At 33.1% G+C, this 19563-nt stretch overlaps 1 protein-coding gene across 1 annotated transcript in view; it reads left to right on the top strand.

Moving 5' to 3' along the window:
• Nucleotides 1-19563, top strand: part of LOC145683623 (uncharacterized) — a gene marked incomplete at its 3' end in the record, with an annotated part of 551164 nt that overhangs the window by 396744 nt on the left and 134857 nt on the right. The window contains 4 exon segments of the mRNA XM_081754960.1: nt 5235-5285; nt 11133-11195; nt 13868-13930; nt 17800-17814. Of these exon segments, the coding sequence (XP_081611086.1) occupies nt 5235-5285; nt 11133-11195; nt 13868-13930; nt 17800-17814 (192 nt within the window).

Genomic DNA, 19563 nt, shown 5'->3' on the forward strand with positions numbered 1-19563 from the left:
TATTGATCGTAAACTTTTTTATTTGTATCTTTATATTTCTTTAGGCCAATAGCAATCACAATCGCATAAGCCAAGCATTTCTTGTCGGTGTTTTTTACTCGTAAAATGCCTTTCTTGCACTTTAATAATTCGTCGTTTGATAAAAGACCTCGACGCACCAATCCAAATCCACGGGGCACATCCACATGATGAAAATGTACAATGAACGGTTCGTTCATGAGAAAACTATCGTTACTTTGAAGTATGCGATCAAAGGAAGCCCATAAAGTCTCCAGTGTCAAATTACTTGCACGCCGAAAAGATAAATAAAACGGTTTGTTCTTCTCATCATGAGATAAAATCGATAATCCAACCATCGATAATTCCTCAACGTTTTCCAATAAGTAATCCAACATCTGTTGAAAGGAGGCCTGAACCCATTCAACAATATCGGTGCCACTAGTCGGAGCATTAATTTGAATTTCCAGCATTCGTCCTTCGAGATTAAAACGCCGATAATGTCTATTGATTTCTCGCAAGACAGTAAAGCCAGAAGTAGCCATATTCAAATAGGAAAAAGGTAAGGTAAACAAAAAGGAATAGGCAAAGAAAACAAATATCTAAAACGAAAAAAAAAGCACGAATTAAAATTGAATTCAGAGATCACTACGTTATCAAACTGACTACACGATCAATCCTAAAAGAATTATCATATCTCAAACAGTTTTACTGTTAAAATTTTTATTGTCGTCATACTGGAAATCAAACCCGAGACCAACATGTAACTGACCTAACTTTCTGTAGTGATAAAAAGAATGAATGAAATTGTTTTTAAGCGTGCTAAGAGAATCATTGTAGTAAGCATTTTTTTTTCTCTGACACTGAACTTTAAACGTATGACGAACATGAAACGAAAAACAAAATCTCATGCGCTTGCTTTTTTCGAGCTAAGGCAAGAAAGACTCGAATTCGATTCTCGGCGGGAGATCAGATCCCACATTAAACTGTAGGTCCACGTCTCACGTTGTAGGGAACAAATTCGTGCGTAGTTTCTTTGTTTACGTTAATGGTAACTTTCAGAAACTGAGCTAAGTGGTTAGCGTTACGCACCTCTGGCCCGGGTTCAACACCCAGTATGCACTCAGATTCAACATTAAGCTGTATTCCTAGACCCACTACTGAAGGGACGCTAAAACCAAAATCAACAAATTTCTCGTGCTTACTTCTAATGTGTGGGATGTGGCCCGGTTCAACACCCAGTATGCGCTCAAATTAGACATTAAGCTGTACTCCTAGCCTCACTACTGAAGGGACGCTAAACCAAAATCAATAAATTTCTTGTGCTTACTTCTAATGTGTGGGATTCTCGGTCAAGTAAGTGAGGGTTATTCTTCCATTTGCTAAATATTTCATGCTAAAATAAAAACAGTGATAACAATGTTAACCTCATGCAAAAGCACTCCATTGATATTAAGAAAACGCGGTTGATACTTACCTCAAATTCAAGAAACGGAGTAATGTCACGCTGTCACTAGAGGTACACCTTCGTTCATTCACGATCTTCGTGAAAGTAGGACTTGAAAATGAAATTAAGAATTTTATTTAGATCTAAAACGTGTTCAACTATAAAGTGACAACACTATCAGCCAATCAGAAATGAGAAAATGAATCAATGATATCACGGAGACCCAATGAAAACACAGCTTTCATCATGTATCATGAGCCGAAACGTGATGTAAGAAACAATCTGATTGGTTGTGACATTATTCACGTTTTTCTCCTTACACATCAATCGTTACGACATCTAGTATCGCAATTTTGATCATGACATCATACCGTTGACTCGTTAGTTTCTTACGACATTCAAATTATACATCTAAAATGTGATTCAGTTTTCTTAAACTTGATTGAAAAAATGTAACACTCGTCGATATGTTACAAAACTGTCTTTCACATAAATGTAAAGTTGAGCTTTACAAGTCCGTCAGCTGAGAAAAAATGCTGATGTAGTATAAGCAGATTCTGCAATTTCACAATAACAAACTTCTATGCTTAACAACGAGCAGAAATGTGTAGTAATGTAACATAATCTGTCCATGTTCTTTTCATACGTGAAATTGCTCGCACTGAAGTTGGCATGGTGGCTCAGCGTTTTTTTTTTCCTGATGTGTGAGGTCTCTGCTTCAATCCGCAAGCAAGTAAGTTTATGATGTTTTCTCATTTCTCATCATCGTTTCAAGTGGGACGTTAAATTTTTCTAACACTAGCACCAAGAATCAAACTCGGGACCATTGCATAGTAATCAACACACGTGTACGGTCGCTTAGCGCTTGTCTCTACTGTATGAGGTCCCTGCTTCAATCCTCAGTCAAGTAAGTTCATGTTTCGTCCTATCATTTCTCACCGTTTTCGCTTTCTCATTTCATCGTTTCAAGGGAACGTTAACATTTCCTGAAACTAGCACCAAGAATCAAACTCGGGACCATTGCATAGTAATCAACACACGTGTACGATGGCTCAGCGCTTGTCTCTACTGTATGAGGTCCCTGCTTCAATCCTCAGTCAAGTAAGTTCATCTTTCGTCCTATCATTTCTCACCGTTTCCGCGGGGACGTTAAATTCAACATTTCCAAGAATCAAACTCGGGACGATTCCAAGGTATCCATGTTCACTCCTAAAGCGGAACAAAAATGCCCCCTAAAAGAGAACGAGGTGGACCACTGTATCCATGTTCACCCCTAAAGCGGAACAAAATGGCCCTCTAAAAGGGAACGAGGTGGACCACCCAAATTTGTAGTAATATATATTAGGGTCCAGTACTATGATACCAAATGTTTAAATTTGGCAATTTCTAAAACTTAAGGGGCGGGCCAAGGTACCATTCCCGGGGGGTGCACATATGTACTTATGTTTCATAATAGGGAATGGACTCCTATACATGGCCATATAACCATATAAGGTAATAGGATCTCATCCAAGGAAAATAAATTAGGTCAAAACCAAACACGTGGTACAACGTATTGCTTACGTTTATATTTTGGCAATTTTATACCCCTAAAAGGGAACGAGGTAAACCACCCAAATTTATAGTGATCTATATTAGGGTTTTATACTATTATACCAAATGTTTAAATTGGACGATTTCCAAAATTTAAGGGGTGGGCCAAGGTACTCCTCCCAAATTTTTAAAGGGGTGCACAAATATACCCATGTCTTATGAAAGGTAATTGACCCTGTATATGCACATATATCCATATAGGGTAATAACACCTCATCCAAGAGGATAAATTAGGTCAAAAAAAAACCCGAAATTTGAATTTTTGGCAATTTTTTACCCATGAAAGGGAACGACATAGACACCCAATACTAGTAGAGGTACATACTGTGGTCCTAGGCTACCATACCAAATTTTTAGATTTGGCAATTTCCAAAATTTAAGGGGCGGGCCAAGGTACCATTCCCTGGGGTGCACAAATGTACTTATGTCTTATAATAGGAAATAAACACCTGTATACATACATATAACTATATAAAGTAATAGGACCTCATCCAAGGGAATAAAATGAGCCAGAAACCAAACATGTGGTTGTACTAAAATTTGGCAATTTTGTACCCCTAAAAGGGAACGAAGTGGACCACCCAAATTTATAGTAATACATACTAGGGTTCTATACTATTGTACCAAAATGTTTAAATTGGGCAATTTCCAAAATTAAAGGGGTGGGCCAAGATACACCTCCCAAAAATTTAAAGGGGTGCACCAATATACCCATGTCTTATGAAAGGTAATGAACCCCTGTATATGCTCATATAACCATATATGATAATAATACCCCATCAAAGGGGATAGATTAGGTCAAAAACCTCCGAAATTTAAATTTTTGGCAATTTTTTACCCATGAAAGGAAACGACATAGACCCCCAATACTAATAGAGGTACATACTATGGTCCTAGGCTACCACACCAAATTTTTAGATTTGGCAATTTCCAAAATTTAAGGGGGGAGGTCCTATGTATCCCTGCCAAAATCTAGAGGGGTGGTCCTAAGTACCCCTAGATCATTGACATAGGCCAGGGACCATGGGTCCTGGGGGGGTGGTCCTATGTACCCCTGCCAAATTTTTAGGGGGTGGGCCATGGTAACCCTAGGTCATTGACCCCGGCCAGGGACCATGGGTCCTGAGGCAGGACCCAGGGGCCAAAAAGTTTCAGGCCCATACTACTGTGTTGGATTAAAATTATGAAAGAAATTTACTTTATCACGATCGCCTTAAGTTAGAAAGGTGTAATTGGAGGTATAAATTCATCATTGGATGCATAATTTCATTATAATGTAAACAAAACTGTGTTAAAACTTTTTGGTAATTTCGATTTAAAGGAAGAAGATGGAGTTCCCACAATTTATTTCTCACACTGAAAACTATTTCTCTTGCTCTTTATTATCACGTAATGATATAACTATTGAACGGTTATGAAATGAATTTTAAACATATTTGGTACCACTTTTAGCTGAGTTTTTAACATGTTCCTTTATTAATAGACCTACCGTAAGAAGGTTACAATGTATTTACTAAAGTAATACATATAATATATAATATTTTTATAGTACAGCGTATAACAAACTTACATAGTTCGGAATGGATAAGTATAAAAAAGGGGAAATTCCAAAGCATTCTTCTTTTTCCAAAAACTCTGTTTAACGTTGGACCTGACATTTGCTATATTCTTGCAACGTATTGAAATCAATGTTGTATGTTACTTAATATCGTATGACTTTAAAACGATTGCCCTTTTTGGAATAAGCCATTGAACTTCGCTAGTACTTGTAGAAAGCTAGGATTTGGTTAGTAATTTAGTTAAAGATTGTACACTGGTATGGGTAAGTATTAAAACCTTCACAGGATATGGTACATCTAACGGACTTTATCATTATATTTTCATCAAAATACGTGACATAAAGGAGCTTCAAATGTGTTCCATAAACCTAGTTTTTTCAAAAGACAATGGACATTCCCACAATTGTTATATAACAGAAAGTTTGCCAGTAAGATTTGAAGAAAACGAAAACTCATCTAAATAGTTAAAACATACATGTGATTCATTTTTATAATATACTAAAGTTTGTTATTAGAAACATATATCATATTTAAAGCTCGTATTTACTTTTATGAATATTCATCTTCAGTTTTGTTAATAGTAATAGGTATTATATACTTCATATTATTGTACTATCAATATTTTATTTACTTTACAGATAGTTATGATAATTATGATAATTATGATGCTTGGATCAGGAATAAAACTGGTAAATATCATTCTGTTCATTCGTAACAAATTTCAAATAGTTTAAAAGTTCAGAATCAAACTAAATTTTATTATTCTCCTACATGTAAATAATATTATTTCCCGCTCTAAAATATGAACGATTTGCTATTCTGTTAAACACCTATAGCAGTTTAGAAAGTAGAAAAAAGCTCTCTTAGAAAAAGGTTTAATGCAAGAACGCAGTATCTATATTCAATTAACGTAACAGTAATATTGAACGTCAAAATTTGTTAGATATAATTAAAAGATAAATACGCAATAATTTGTAGCAATGCTATTTTATATAAAATTACTTGGATTAATCATGTTAATGGATTGTATCTACGTATGCAGGTGCGTCATTTATTTTGCTAAGCGTTTAAAAATTCCAAACGAACCGATAAAAGTAATCTCGAATTTGATAAGGTGCGAAGATTGACAGAAAGACTTTTTTGGCATTCTCTGCTGTGCAAATATAGAAACAAATTGCCAAACCAGCATAAAGTTACAGTTTTAATGGAACTACGTCAGAATAATAGATATTTAAACTCTGTATTATGTATAAAATATAAGCATTACGCGAAACATTACAATGATAGATGTTTATGTACTGTTACATTCTAAAGACGCATAATATTGATCTATGCCTTATAATGCTTTCTAAACATTCGCCAAAAAAAGTTGATGCCTTCGCAATACCAGTAATGCAAATGCCACCGGAGGGTCAATGCGTATCTAAACAAACACAGTGTAAATACTATGATCATAAAACAGTAAATTTCAAACATAAGCATGAAACAATTAATAGGATTGAAATTTAGATTCTTTTCAAAGGTCAACCTTTCACAATCTACCATATGCGATGTTTAAACTGGACAAAATATCAACCTTGTTTTACGGCAGTTTCATATCTCAAACAATTTTCAATATATGGCAAACATTGGTAAAGTTCTAAATATATCTTCAATTACTAAAATTGTGAGAGATGATTGTAATTATGACTACGGGGAATAATTTGTGTTACATTTTACAACAAAAAAGTAATATGCTGTAATCGCTTCACAAGAAAGAGTCCGGAGCATGGTTGCAAGCTACACCCTCAAAAAACATAGGAACATTTATGGAAAATAATATCCTTCAAATAAGTGTAGCCTTACGCCTTGGCATAAATATTTGTCATGAATTCACGTGTGTATGTCAAAATCAAATGGATGCTAAAGGTCTTCATGCATTGAGTTGCATTAGAAGCAGTGGGAAATTACCGTATTGTAAGTTTGGTTGAGAATTGTCAACAATTATACATGAGAAGCTCAGTATAGTACACGTGTGCAAGATGTTCAACATGCACCGTTAGAAAATTAAATACACATTGTTTATAATACAATGATTAGGAAAAAAATTAAATTTGACTGTTAGAATTAAAACAAAATTTGTTTTCTAATAATCATCTATGTACAATATTTTTGAGATTATATGAAACCCTACTGAAAAATGTAATATAGCATATGTAAAATTTTTTCTTAACTAATAATAATTATAACAATGAATAATATAAGATATGCTGTATATTCTCATAGTTCTCAATCTCTGTCATCATAAGTACCATTCAAATCAATATAAATATTTCTATACCTACAAGATAATTATTCATAGAAAAATCCTGTAAACGAAAGTATGATAATTATTTAAAAGATACATCGTTTAAAGTGACATGTCATCATTTCTCGGTAAAACATTTTTAAAAGGCAAATATTCAATTTATTTGTAACCTTGGTTTTATTCATTCGACACATCTTATATCATATTCGTAGTATTTCAAACTACACCATTTCTTATATATGCAATACATCATCCATCGCACTTCCATTATTACCATCATGAATGCTTCTGTAGTTTGGTACTTTATAATATTGAAGTGACCTTTGTAACAAGTTTTAATAATAATTGTGGTGTTGAAAGACCGTATAGTAATTATTAGCTTATCCTAGGACTAATACGGGATCTTCCTAAGGCTATTGTCTTGAAATGTTTCTTCCACTATGCTTGATATTACACTTCCAATTTTATATAGTTTCTCAAATAGATTAGTTGTAATATTCTTACTATATCTTACTTTCCTTTAATCGTACCGTCTATGGCGATGTAGCATATTCACTCTTTTCACAACATATGTCAGTTCATTTCGCACCACTACTTCCTGTATGTATATCTCCTTATATTTTGCTACAGAGGTTAATGAAATTAGGATGCTTTCAAAACTGTAGGAATCTTAGTCTTAAAACAGGGCAAAAACAATTTGATAATGTAATTGCTACTTTAACGTGTACATTTGAAATATCTACTTTAATAACCTGATGTAATATACAATTTTTATGTTGGGTCGCGGAGACTGTCAACCTGATGCTTTCAAAGGGTGCGATAAACAACATAGTATGTTTCCGTTTGCAAGTGAAGAGAATGTAGCACTTACAATAACTTGAATGTCTAAGTATCATTAATCTGGCTAAACAAGATATATCGTATATTATTCTCTATACTATCATGAATGTTCTCTTGTCAATAACGTAAACGGAATGATTAACATTTAAGGCAAACATTTCTCTGCGATCAAATTATTTCCCGGTAAGTATTCAACAGTTCATCCTCGGCGATGTTGAATTTTAGTGAAATCAAATTCGTCTTTAGAATTATTGGAGAATTCTGTTTCCCCGACGAGAGAAGAAGGTCATTAAGACGCAGGCCTATATGTTTTCTCAACTTCGCGCCAATGCAATCTTTGGCGAATTGCAATGTGTTGGCGATAGTTTCAGACCATTATTACGTTATTCTCTACGAAAGCCTAAGCGGAGCAGAATAATCACCTTTACTGTGGAAAGATGAGGATTTGGTCGTTGCACAGGGATACCAATAATGGTTTCTTTTACTAAAACTCGTCGAAATTTTCACGATTATTATAACGATTTTAAACAGAATAGGATTGGAAATATAGGACCAAACTTTCAATATAGAAAATCAAAAATTTACGTATTCAAAGAGCATAAGCAAATTTAAAATAAGAATCAGTGACTAAGATGGAAGCAGTTTTGGGACTTCTTATTTTAATTCCAGCTGCATGTGCGACATAATGGTCAGCTAGATTCAATTTGGCATATTCTCCATTATGTTTAGAAGTTTTGTAAATGAAAATACACCAGAACTAAGTTCAATAGAAAGTAAATTAATAGTAATACCAATACAATTTTACTTACTTATATTAGTTTAGTACGTACTACGCGAGCCTAAAACTATACAATTTAACTATGTTGTCTGCTCCTCATATACATTATCCAATAACAAAGTGCTACTTTGGAGTTGGTTGTGTCTTTTGCATTCCAGACTGTACAGTTTATAAATTAGTTTTTTTAACGAATGAAGTAGTATCGTAATTCTAGCCTGATAGCTGAATTGAGTACTTGCATTGTATTATTTCTGGTTAATCAGAAGGTAACCGATAACATGAATCGCGATATTTGTTTTTCCATACTAGATTGAGTTTCTGTCTTTCTCACATCGCCCTTGGACATTTTCCTTCAAGGTGAAGCCGTATCTGAAATAGATCATTTTATATTATCAGTTACTTGTTTTATTTATAAATGTAAGCTGTTTGTAGTAACCGCACTTGGGTCATCACGAAGAGACCTAACGAGCCACAAGACAACTTAAGACTAGCACTAAACGAAAGTGTAATATATCGCTTATCTCAAAGAAATAGTAAGACGACGAAATATACATTTTAATCACTGTAATTGTTTCAATCAGAAGCATTGAGAACGTTTTCATTACAATGACAAAAGTTTGGGATTAAAAGTAATCACACGTCTACGTTAAATATATCATATATTTATGCACTGCTCTCATGGGACTAACAACTTCTACAAAATAAACAACTTGAGATACTTAATCTGTTTGAAATATGCGATTGTTTCGAAATATTAGCCAGAAATTACCAGAAGAATATATGAATAACCGAAGTTTGTGTTCTGTGATAAAGTGACGGTGATATTTGTTTACTGGTACAGCAGGTACTAATACATAAAAATGAGTGGCACATCGGTAAAGATTCCTTTTGAAACCTTTGTCTAGGCTGGTACAAAATATACATGGAAGAGGGCTGCCGTGCTATACTACTTGTTAAAGGACATGGGATGCACTATAGCAACATGCAATAATTGCAATTTAAGTTTTCCTACCTCTGCAAAGCAGTGCAAAAAATGTGAATGTAAGAAAATGAATAAATATGAATGCAGGATAATGCAAAACAGTGTGGATGTAAGGCAATGCAAAAATGTGCATGTAAGAAATGGAAAACATGTTAATGTATTTCAATGGAAAACAATGTGAATATTATGCAGTGCAAAAAATGCGAATGTAATTCAATGCAAAAATATGTAAGTGTAAGCCAATGCAAAAAATGTTATTGTTAAGAGTACAGGGAAACGCCATAGTTTCAATATACACAAATTCTGTATGTTCAAACGCGCAAAAGTAACTCATTCGTGTTTGAGTTCACTTTCGAACAAGATAATATAAAAAAAGTCTTTATAAGAGTATGTAGAGTAGGAGAAACAGTACCGATTAGAGCAAACACATTCCAATTATTAACCACAAGCAAAAGGAAATGAAAGAAATGTTGCGAACACTCATTAGAGTGATCTAATTACATTATAAAAAGTAATTATATTAATGTCCGTAATGGGAATGTATCGCATACAAAACTGAAGAAAAACTGCAGCTAGTTCGGTTGTGTGTAAGTGTAAGCACACATAAACCTCATTGAAATTGGAAGCATTAGACCTAATGAGTACACTGAACCTGAGGGCATGGTAGCTCAGTTGAAGAGAGCTTACCTCTTTTGTGTGTTTTCCTTGTTCGATTCCCTGCAAAGTAAGTATGTCGTAGACAGCGTGCTCGTGGCTTTTCTCGGAGATGTCCAATTTCTTACTACTTTCTTCCATCATCATTCACTTGCCTTGATCATCGTTCCCTTTACCCTAAGGGGCGTAGTCGTGGGACGATAAACTCAAACATTTCATTTTATTCTGTACTAAGCTTTAGTTTAAGTGACACCCATTAGTGAATTAAAAATGGCCAAGTCAAATTTATACTATATTAAGGATTTGTTGTATAAGATTGTCAGCTTTTAAGATTCAACATTTTGCATAAATACTCTTCAAAATATAAAATTTATTTATAAAACTATCTCCATTTAAGTTATTTCAGTGTAGAAAATGATAACACTCATTTTTGCTCATTTTTCAATTAGTTCATTTTCAAAATGTTCACTAGTTATCTTTTCGGATTTTAACATATACAGATTTGTAAATTAATAATGCAAAGTAAAAAACAAGGACATTGTAAACTTTTCTATATCAGAACCTTGGAAGATAAAGAGCAAATCCTGAAATCAGGGTGTTGGAAAATCATGCTGATATCTTTGCAAATTCTATAAGATACCAAGGGCGAATTTTTGTTTATTTAGAGACTGTGGGAATTACTAAGGATGAAACGGGACAAAAGGATTATTTATGTGTTATCCAGATCTGTCTGATACTAGGAGAAAAATATAAGAAAAAATATTTCCAGTTTGATCTTTCTTTTCCAAGGTTCAGATATTCTACACGTACCTTAGCACTTACTTTGCTTTTTTCAACTTTAGTAATTCTGCATGATATTCTTGTGATCTAAACGTAATATGAAGGATGAATAACATCTTATTTAAACTTCTCATATTTAATCAAACTCTAACATTCTTTATTAAATTGCTTATGTTATGGGATCAATGATGTATTTTTGTGTAATTTTAATACAGGAAGTGGTGGAGAAGGACATGAAAAGGGGAAAGAGAGTGAGAAAGGAAAAGACAAGGATCAAGGTATGTGAAACGTTCATTCAAAAAGTTAAGACTGAACAAAAATAAGAATATTTAATAACTATTATTTTAAAATTAAAGTCAAGAAAATTGTCTTGTCTTACATTCAACAAGGTCGTTTCTATAATATCGTGAAAGAAGTCATAGTAAATGATATTCGGGAATCTAAAGGGCCATTTTCTAATCATCCATGACATTGGACTGTGAGTTGTGACTAGAGTTTAGAGAACGCAGCTTCTGTTTTCGAAAATCAATATAGGTTACGAGGAAAGATTTAAATAATAACTTTCAAATTAATATTCTCAGACACAAGTATACATAAATAACTGACAAAAGTTAATTTTACCAGAAGTAATTCATAAGAATATAAATATTTAAAAATTGAATAGAAATAAATAACAATATTTTCTTGGAACAATAAAACGGTTGATTTATTATTTTACAAACTAACGCTAAACCATTTTTAGAAAAAATGACATATACTTTAAAACTTTGGAAATTAGATAATGAGATGTTTTATTCCAAACTAAAATAGAGTTAACAAAGGAAACATTAAAAAAATATGAAAAACTAAAATAATTTTATAGAATAATTACCAGATTTTTAATCAAAATTTTAACAATTAAAAATGATTTAAAAATATATACAAAATCTTCAACTTAAATTATATAAATACCTTTTAAAAACAATTGCAAACATGTGAATGAATATATCTTACACATTAATTTAAACTTTTTTCTTTTTTGTTGCATTGGAATTCATTATTTGAGAAAGAATTTGAAATCAATTTTATGCTAGAAAATAAAAAATATTCTTTATTCAAAAGAATTCCAAGGAGAAATAAAACAGTATAACTAAACACAACAACGGTTTTTAGAGTAGAAACTAACTTTTTAAATTACTAGGAAAAAGGAAAAATAAAACTAAAAGTTTATAAACACCTTAAATAAGAATTTAAAACAATCCTTTTAAAATATATTTTCAAGATGATCAAAATATATCTGCCAGTAAAAGATTTGCAAAAAAAAATTGTAGAACTTTCAAGAAATAAATAAAAATATAATAAAAGAGTTGCACGATTTTTTTTAACAAACCTTCATCGTTAAATTAATAACGTGTAACAGTTTTGCTAACCATATATTCCGCTTCATCACATAGTGTCTGATAATACCAAAGCGGTAAACTGTCTAAGTCTCTCTGATTGTTGAGCTGTCTAATTGAGAAATCTAAGGCTCAAAAAGACACAATTGTACATTATGTAAACAGTAAACATAAAACGTTTCTTTAATAATTGCTTTAAATTATTGAGATATTTAAATTGAATTTTTATCCAGATCTATCACAAAGAATCCTTTACTTTTCACTAAAGACTTATAAATGTGATTCGTAAGTATAGTCATAAGAACCAGTGTCTGAAAATGTTCATTTGTACTAAACTGGTTCAACAATTACTTGTTGCAGTCAAAATCAGAAATGTTGGTCCTAGCGGATATAACTGACAATAATTTAAATTAACTATGAACATATCTTCAAACTCTGAGATTCAAAGTGTGCAATTGTCATATATCAATCGATTTTACTGATTGCCTATCCGCCTTAAGCATTTACACTTTTAATTCATTTCCAAAATTTAAAGTTAAGTGTAGAATAATCAATGACTAGAATGAAGGAAAGTTAACTTTTCCCCAATGGTTTTAAGCAAGTTTTTTTGACTAAACTTGAAAGTGTTAGCAAGAAAAATTCCCTTTCGTTCTAGTTTTGACTATTTTACCAAGGGAATGATACATGTTAAATCACCCAAATTTACAAAAAAATTAGGGCCAATTTTATTTGAGATAATTTCAAATATTGATGATGGTCCAATGTACAACTCAAGAATTTTAAGATCGTATTCTATGTATATTAAGAAGAAAGGTCATGTTTTTGCCCATAGACATTCGTAGGCTAAAATAAATTATCTTTGATGAGGAGAAATCCTCTAATTTTGAATTTTGACATTTTCGTCATCCAGTGGCCTGACATGAACAACTCAAATGTAAAATATTGTGTTCCAAAGTCCCAGAGAAGTGTATCTAGTTTTAGTTCTTGGTACCTTCAAAAGTTATTGATTGAATCAAACGTGCTCTTTCCGAAACTTGGGAATGGTGTTGAAGGTACTCATGTTTAATTAGCAAAAGTTAGATCCAATTTTTATTTATTTGAAAATATGTTGCAATAAAAAAAACATTAAGACTCGCACCCAATGCTAACTCACAGAAAATAGAGGCTATTTTTTATTCTTTCTTTTAATTTCAGAGGCGGTACTTTGTGTCCCTAGCAACAATTAGAAACTGAAAGTATCACGATAATTGTGTTGTATTCAAGAGTGTTATACCCGCAGTTAATTTTTATGCTGATAAATCATAATGGACTCTCAATAATATATTGATAAGTTTTGTCAATAATCCAAAATGCAGGAAGTGAATCCTTGTGATTAAGCATTAAGCGTACGCGTCTTTGGAGTGGTAGACCCGGGTTCAGTTCCTGACGGAGCGTATGTGGTTAAGATTTCATATTACTCAATTTGTCAACATGTTATTTACACTTAGCATAATTAATCAAACTCTACCATTTTTTAAAATAAAATTCCTTATTTTATCGGTTCCATGAAGCATTCTTGTATAATTGTAATACAGGAGGTGGTGGAGGAGAACACGGAAAGGGGAAAGGAAGTGAGAAAGGAAAAGACAAGGATCAAGGTATGTGAAACGTTCATTAAAAAAGTGAGATCTTAATAATAATTAAGAATATTTAATAGCTTTTATTTTAAAATTAAAGTCAAGAAAATTGTTTTGTCTTACATTTAACAAGGTCGTTTCTATAATATCATGAAAGAATTCATGTTAAGTGATATTTGTGAATCTAGTAGGCCATTTCCTTATCATCCATGACCATGGACCATGAGTTGTGACTAAAGTTTTGAGTACGTAGTTTCTGTTTTCGCAAATCAATATATGTTACGAGGAAAGATTTAAACAGTGATTTTCAAACTGATATTCTCAAACACAAGTATACATACAGATGGTGATCAGAAAAATGAAAAAAATGTAGTTGGTAACACGTCAGATGTATGGGTTGGCAGTGGTGTCGTGGCGCGCGCCGCGCCGGACCGCTGGTGGTGGTGTGTTAAGTCGGTCTCCATGATACGTCAGGTGCAGTGGAACAGCAGTGTCCAGTGGCTGCAGCAGACGGAGGTAGTGTAAAATAGGAGACCTCTCAGATTTTCAAAGAGGGCAAATTGTTGGTGCGCGGTTATGTGGAGTGAGTGAGACGGCAGTGGCTACTGTGTTAGGTGTGTCGCGTGGGACTGCGTCGAAGGTGGTTACGGCCTACACAACACACGGAAAAAAACACATGGGGAAGCGGAACAGTGGGCGGAAGAAAATCATGAGTGACAGATCATGCCGGGTATTAAAGCGCATTGTCACCCAGAACCGTCGTGCCACTGCGGAGCAAGTGACGCAGGGACTCAATCAGCGTCTCCCCCACCCTGTTTCGACAATTACAGTCCAGCGCGACTTACATGACATGAACTTACGGGGTCGTGTTGCACGGACCAAACCGCTCATCAGGGACCATAACGCCACGCCGCAAATGGTGCCGCGACCATGCTACTTTGACCATTTTGGACTGGAAACGTGTGAAATGGTGGGATGAGTCATCCTTCACCCTATTCCCAACCACGAGCCGTGTTTATGTGTGGAGAACGCCCAAAGAAACTTATGATCTGCAGTGTCTCCGCCCAACTGTGAAACATGGCGGCGGGTCGGTGATGTTGTGGGCCGCAATATCATGGTTTTCATTGGGTATTGTGGTCACACTTTGCGGACGAATCACTGCTAACGATTATGTCGCAATTTTAAGATACCACTTGCATCCTATGGTCCGGATGTTGTTCCCGGACAATGACGCCATCTTCCAGGATGATAATGCACCCACTCACACAGCTGCCGTTGTTACAGCGTGGTTTGAGGAGCATCGGGATTAAGTTCAACACCTCCCCTGGCCCGCCCAATCCGCAGATCTCAATATAATTGAACATCTGTGGTCCGTCTTGGAAACACGACTCCGGCGACGATTTCCACCTCCATCCTCTCTCACAGAACTGACCGATGCCCTGCACGAGGAATGGTGTAAAATTCCACTTGCTACCATTCACGACCTCTATGCATCCATCCCATGTCGCATCAATTCTGTTCTGAATGCTTAAGGTGGCCGGACACCACATTAATCTGGTAAGATGCAATTTCGTTCAGGTGTTTCCATTTTTCTGATCATCATCTGTAAATAACTGACAAAAATACATTTTGGCAGAAGTAATTCAAAAGAATGTAAATATTTAAAAATAGAATAAAAGATAAGTAATATTATTTTCTTTAAACTACAAAACGGCAGATTTATTGTTTTACAAACTAACGCTAAACCATTTTCAGAAAACGGACAAATAATTTTGATACTTTCGAAATGGAAAAATTAGATGTAGAAAAAAAACTAAATTAATTTTATGAAAGAATTACCTGACTTTTAATCAAACCTTTAACAATAGAAAACGTTTTAAAAATATATATAAGATCTTCAATTTAAAATATATAAATACATTTTAACACGATAGCAAACATTTGATTGAATGTGTCTTACACATTAATTAACACAAACTTGATAATTGATCTTACACATTCTGTAGCATTGAAATTCATTATTTGAGAAAGAATTTGGAAACAATTTCGTGCTAAAAAAGAAAACAATTTATTTATTCAAAAGAATTTCAAAGAAAAATAAAACAATATTTTAACTAAATACCAAAACTTCCTTTCTTAATTACTTTCTTAATTACTAGGAAAAGGAAAAATTAAAGTAAAATGTTCTAAACATCTTAGATAAAAAATTTAAACCAGTCCTTTTAAAATATATTTTCAAGATCACCAAAATATAACTGCCAGCTAAACATTTGCAAAAAAAAAAAATGTACAACTTTCAAGAAATAAATAAAAATATAATAAAAGAATTGCAAGATTTTTTACTCGAACTATTTCCTAATTCGTATTTTTCACAAAAATATTTAAAATTGATTTAAACTAGATGCTGAAGAAAATAATACCTTCAACGTAAAATTAGTAGTGTGTAATAGTTTTCCTAACCATCAGTATTGATTCATCAGATACTGTCGGATGAAGAAAAAGCGGTAAACTTTCTAAGTCTCTATGACTGTTAAACTGTCTAATTGGGAAATCTAAGTCTCTAAAAGACACAATTGTAAAATGGAAAAAATTTGTAAACAATAAACATAACATTTTTAAACATATTTTATTTTGTTCAAGTTATTAAAATGTTTGAGAAGTTATTGTAACTACCACAAAGAATCCTTTACTTTACACTAAAGACTTATAAATGTGATTCGTGAGTATCGTCATAAGATTCAATGTCTCAAAATGTTCATTTGCACTAAACTGGTTTCACAATTACTTGTTGCAATCCAAACCACAAATATTGGTGCTAGCGAAAGTAACTGTAGTGATGCATGTTAAATCACCCAAATGCACAAAAAATACAGGGCCAATTTTATTTTAAATAATTTCAAATATTTATGATGTTGATTGATGATAATTTCAAATATCGACCTCAAGAATTTTAAGATCGTATTCTATATATGTTACGAAGAAAGGTCATGTTTTTGTACATAGACTTTCATATCTAAAGTAAAATATCTTTGATGTGGTTAAATTCTTTAATTTTGAATTTCGACACTTGTCATCCAGGGGACTGACATGTACAATTCAAAGTACAGGATTACATCTCAAAGTCCCAGAGAAGATTATCTACTTTTAGTTCTTCGTACCTTCAAAATTTAGTGATTAATTCAAATGTCATATTCCCGAAACTTGAGATGAAAGAAACTTATAACCTTTATGATAGTGAGTATTTTGTATGTATGATTAATTTTGCTTAGTTTCTTTCCTGTCTGCTTTTTCTTGAACCTGATATACTGTTTTTCTGCTAAACGTTCATAATTAAGCTGGATTATGTGGACTTTTAATTTGTCTTTATCATTTTCTTTTTTCATTCATTTTTATCACTTTAGTAGAGAAACATTTCATATAATCATGTAATAATTCTCAGTTACGTAGTCTATTTCAGGAACACCTAAGCACATTCTTTATAACAGGTCACTTTGTCAAATGTTTATTTCTATTAATTTATTAGTTTCCTCGAACTGATGTCAAATATCACTTGTAATAAAGTTTTAAGATTTTTCATACCTGTCTTTCCATTTTACATAAAAATATTCATTGATAAATATCATTTTCGTAAGTTACTATATGCAGGAATATACATTTGTAATTTAAATTCAACAACATATAACGGAATCCCCACTACAAATACAATTTTGTGTCATATAATGATGTTTCTGGTCTGGTTTTTCAAATAGATAATTACTGTACTCGATACTCTACAATCACTAAAAATGAAATTGGTAACTTTTTGCTGCACAAAGTTTAATTTCCTTCTCAGGATGAATATTGTAATGCACTTGTTTTATACATCGACTGTTTCGTTTTTATGATTTCAGGTGAAAATGGCGCAGGTAGGAAAAATAATAAGAATAATGTCAACTAGCACTGAAACTTAAGAATTAACTTAAACTGGATAACTTAAAAATTTGTTACCGCTCATTATTTGTAAACGTTTAATTTAAATGAGATAGAATAACACAACCCTTAACCAGTGTGGTGAATACCTGCTACGATACGAGTCAAAAAGATCCAAACGTTCTTTTAAGTTAAACATACGAAATATAAAAGACGAACAATATCAAAACACTTTTTGTGTTTATTCACAGCTTTCGAGCCATTTCTGTGTATTTATTCAGTAGCAAATTACAATAAAATTTTAGGATAATATACTAAAGCTAGGTTTACACTCTTACAATAGCAAATTTTCGCATCGTATTTGTTTTGTTATTCGACAAATATAAATTCTAATAAATGTAATATTTTTCTTCCGTTATGTTCTAAACGTGTCTTTAATACAGACACTTAAAGAAAAAACTAATCCACTGTTTAGTTATTGTCCGTACGGCACACCTCATTCTATATGACAATTTACACAAACTTTAACTCTGCAGTTTCCAAAAATTGGTCGTATGAGCTTCTTCAATGAATCGGTTGTTCACTGTGGGTATCGTGTTCACTATCTTCCTGATTATCTTCACCCTCAAAAACCACTTACTCATATCCAAATAAGTTTCATCCAACACTGTCCTTCGTATGTCCTAGTTACTTAACACCAAATTTTTATGTGAACTGCATGTCATATTAACAAACTGTAATGTGCAGAATAATATTCAACACTGGACACATACCTTGCTGAAAATAGAATGTTTAATAAAAAAACACAGATTTCGAAAATTTATCAAACGGTAGGATACGTCGGAACACAATGTAGCACTAACGGCGTTGTATGGGTCATGAAGACCTGAGCGCGATATAACTGGGTGATTCACGCCTTTAGCGACAATTGTTTCTTAGAGAGCAACGCAAAGATTTCAGATACTACTTGTTGCAACTATCTAGCGTCAACAATAAAATACACACATCCAAGGGTTTACTTGTTACAGCGATATGAACAGTAACACACTAGTTAAGTGTTAAATATTAACATACTTTTAATTGCTTATAATTGTATCTATATAAGGTTATTTAAGGAACGATTGTCTTTCATATTTTTATTAAATCTCACTTACGGATCTATCCATATTAGTTTTATATTTACCGTGTGATAATTACAAGAGATATATGGTTCTCCTTTCTTTTATGTTCATGTTTTTTTATTTGACAACTTATTTATTTTTCCGTCCCAAGACACTAGTGTTTTAATTAGGGAGTAGAGTACATGGTACATTATACTCCTGTTTCAATGGTCATAGAAATTGATTTTCCCTTCAATGTGTAAGATCACCGTACGTCAATAAAACAGATACGGCTTGAATTAGTTAATTCTTGATGGAGAATTCCCTTTAATTATAATGTTAACGCTAATATTCGAAAGCGTGAGACGCTGCTGTAAGTGTGAGGTATCATATATTGAAAACAAGCGTAACATGTTTTTAATATTTTACATTTTTTAAATACTGCTAACTAACTAACTAACTAACTCTATGGCCTATGGAGCCCGGAGGTTCAGTGCCGCGTTCACAAAAGCTCTCCACTGACTTCTATCCTTAGCTAATTGGATCCAGTTTCTACTTTGTATTCCTATCTCTGCGAGATCCATCTTAATCTTATCCTCCCATCTGCGCCTAGGTCTTCCTAATGGTCGTTTTCCTATGGGTCTA

Source organism: Thermobia domestica, chromosome 4 (genome assembly GCF_964235325.1).
Source record: "Thermobia domestica chromosome 4, izTheDome1.hap1.1, whole genome shotgun sequence".
NCBI classification, from domain to species: Eukaryota; Metazoa; Arthropoda; class Insecta; order Zygentoma; family Lepismatidae; genus Thermobia; species Thermobia domestica.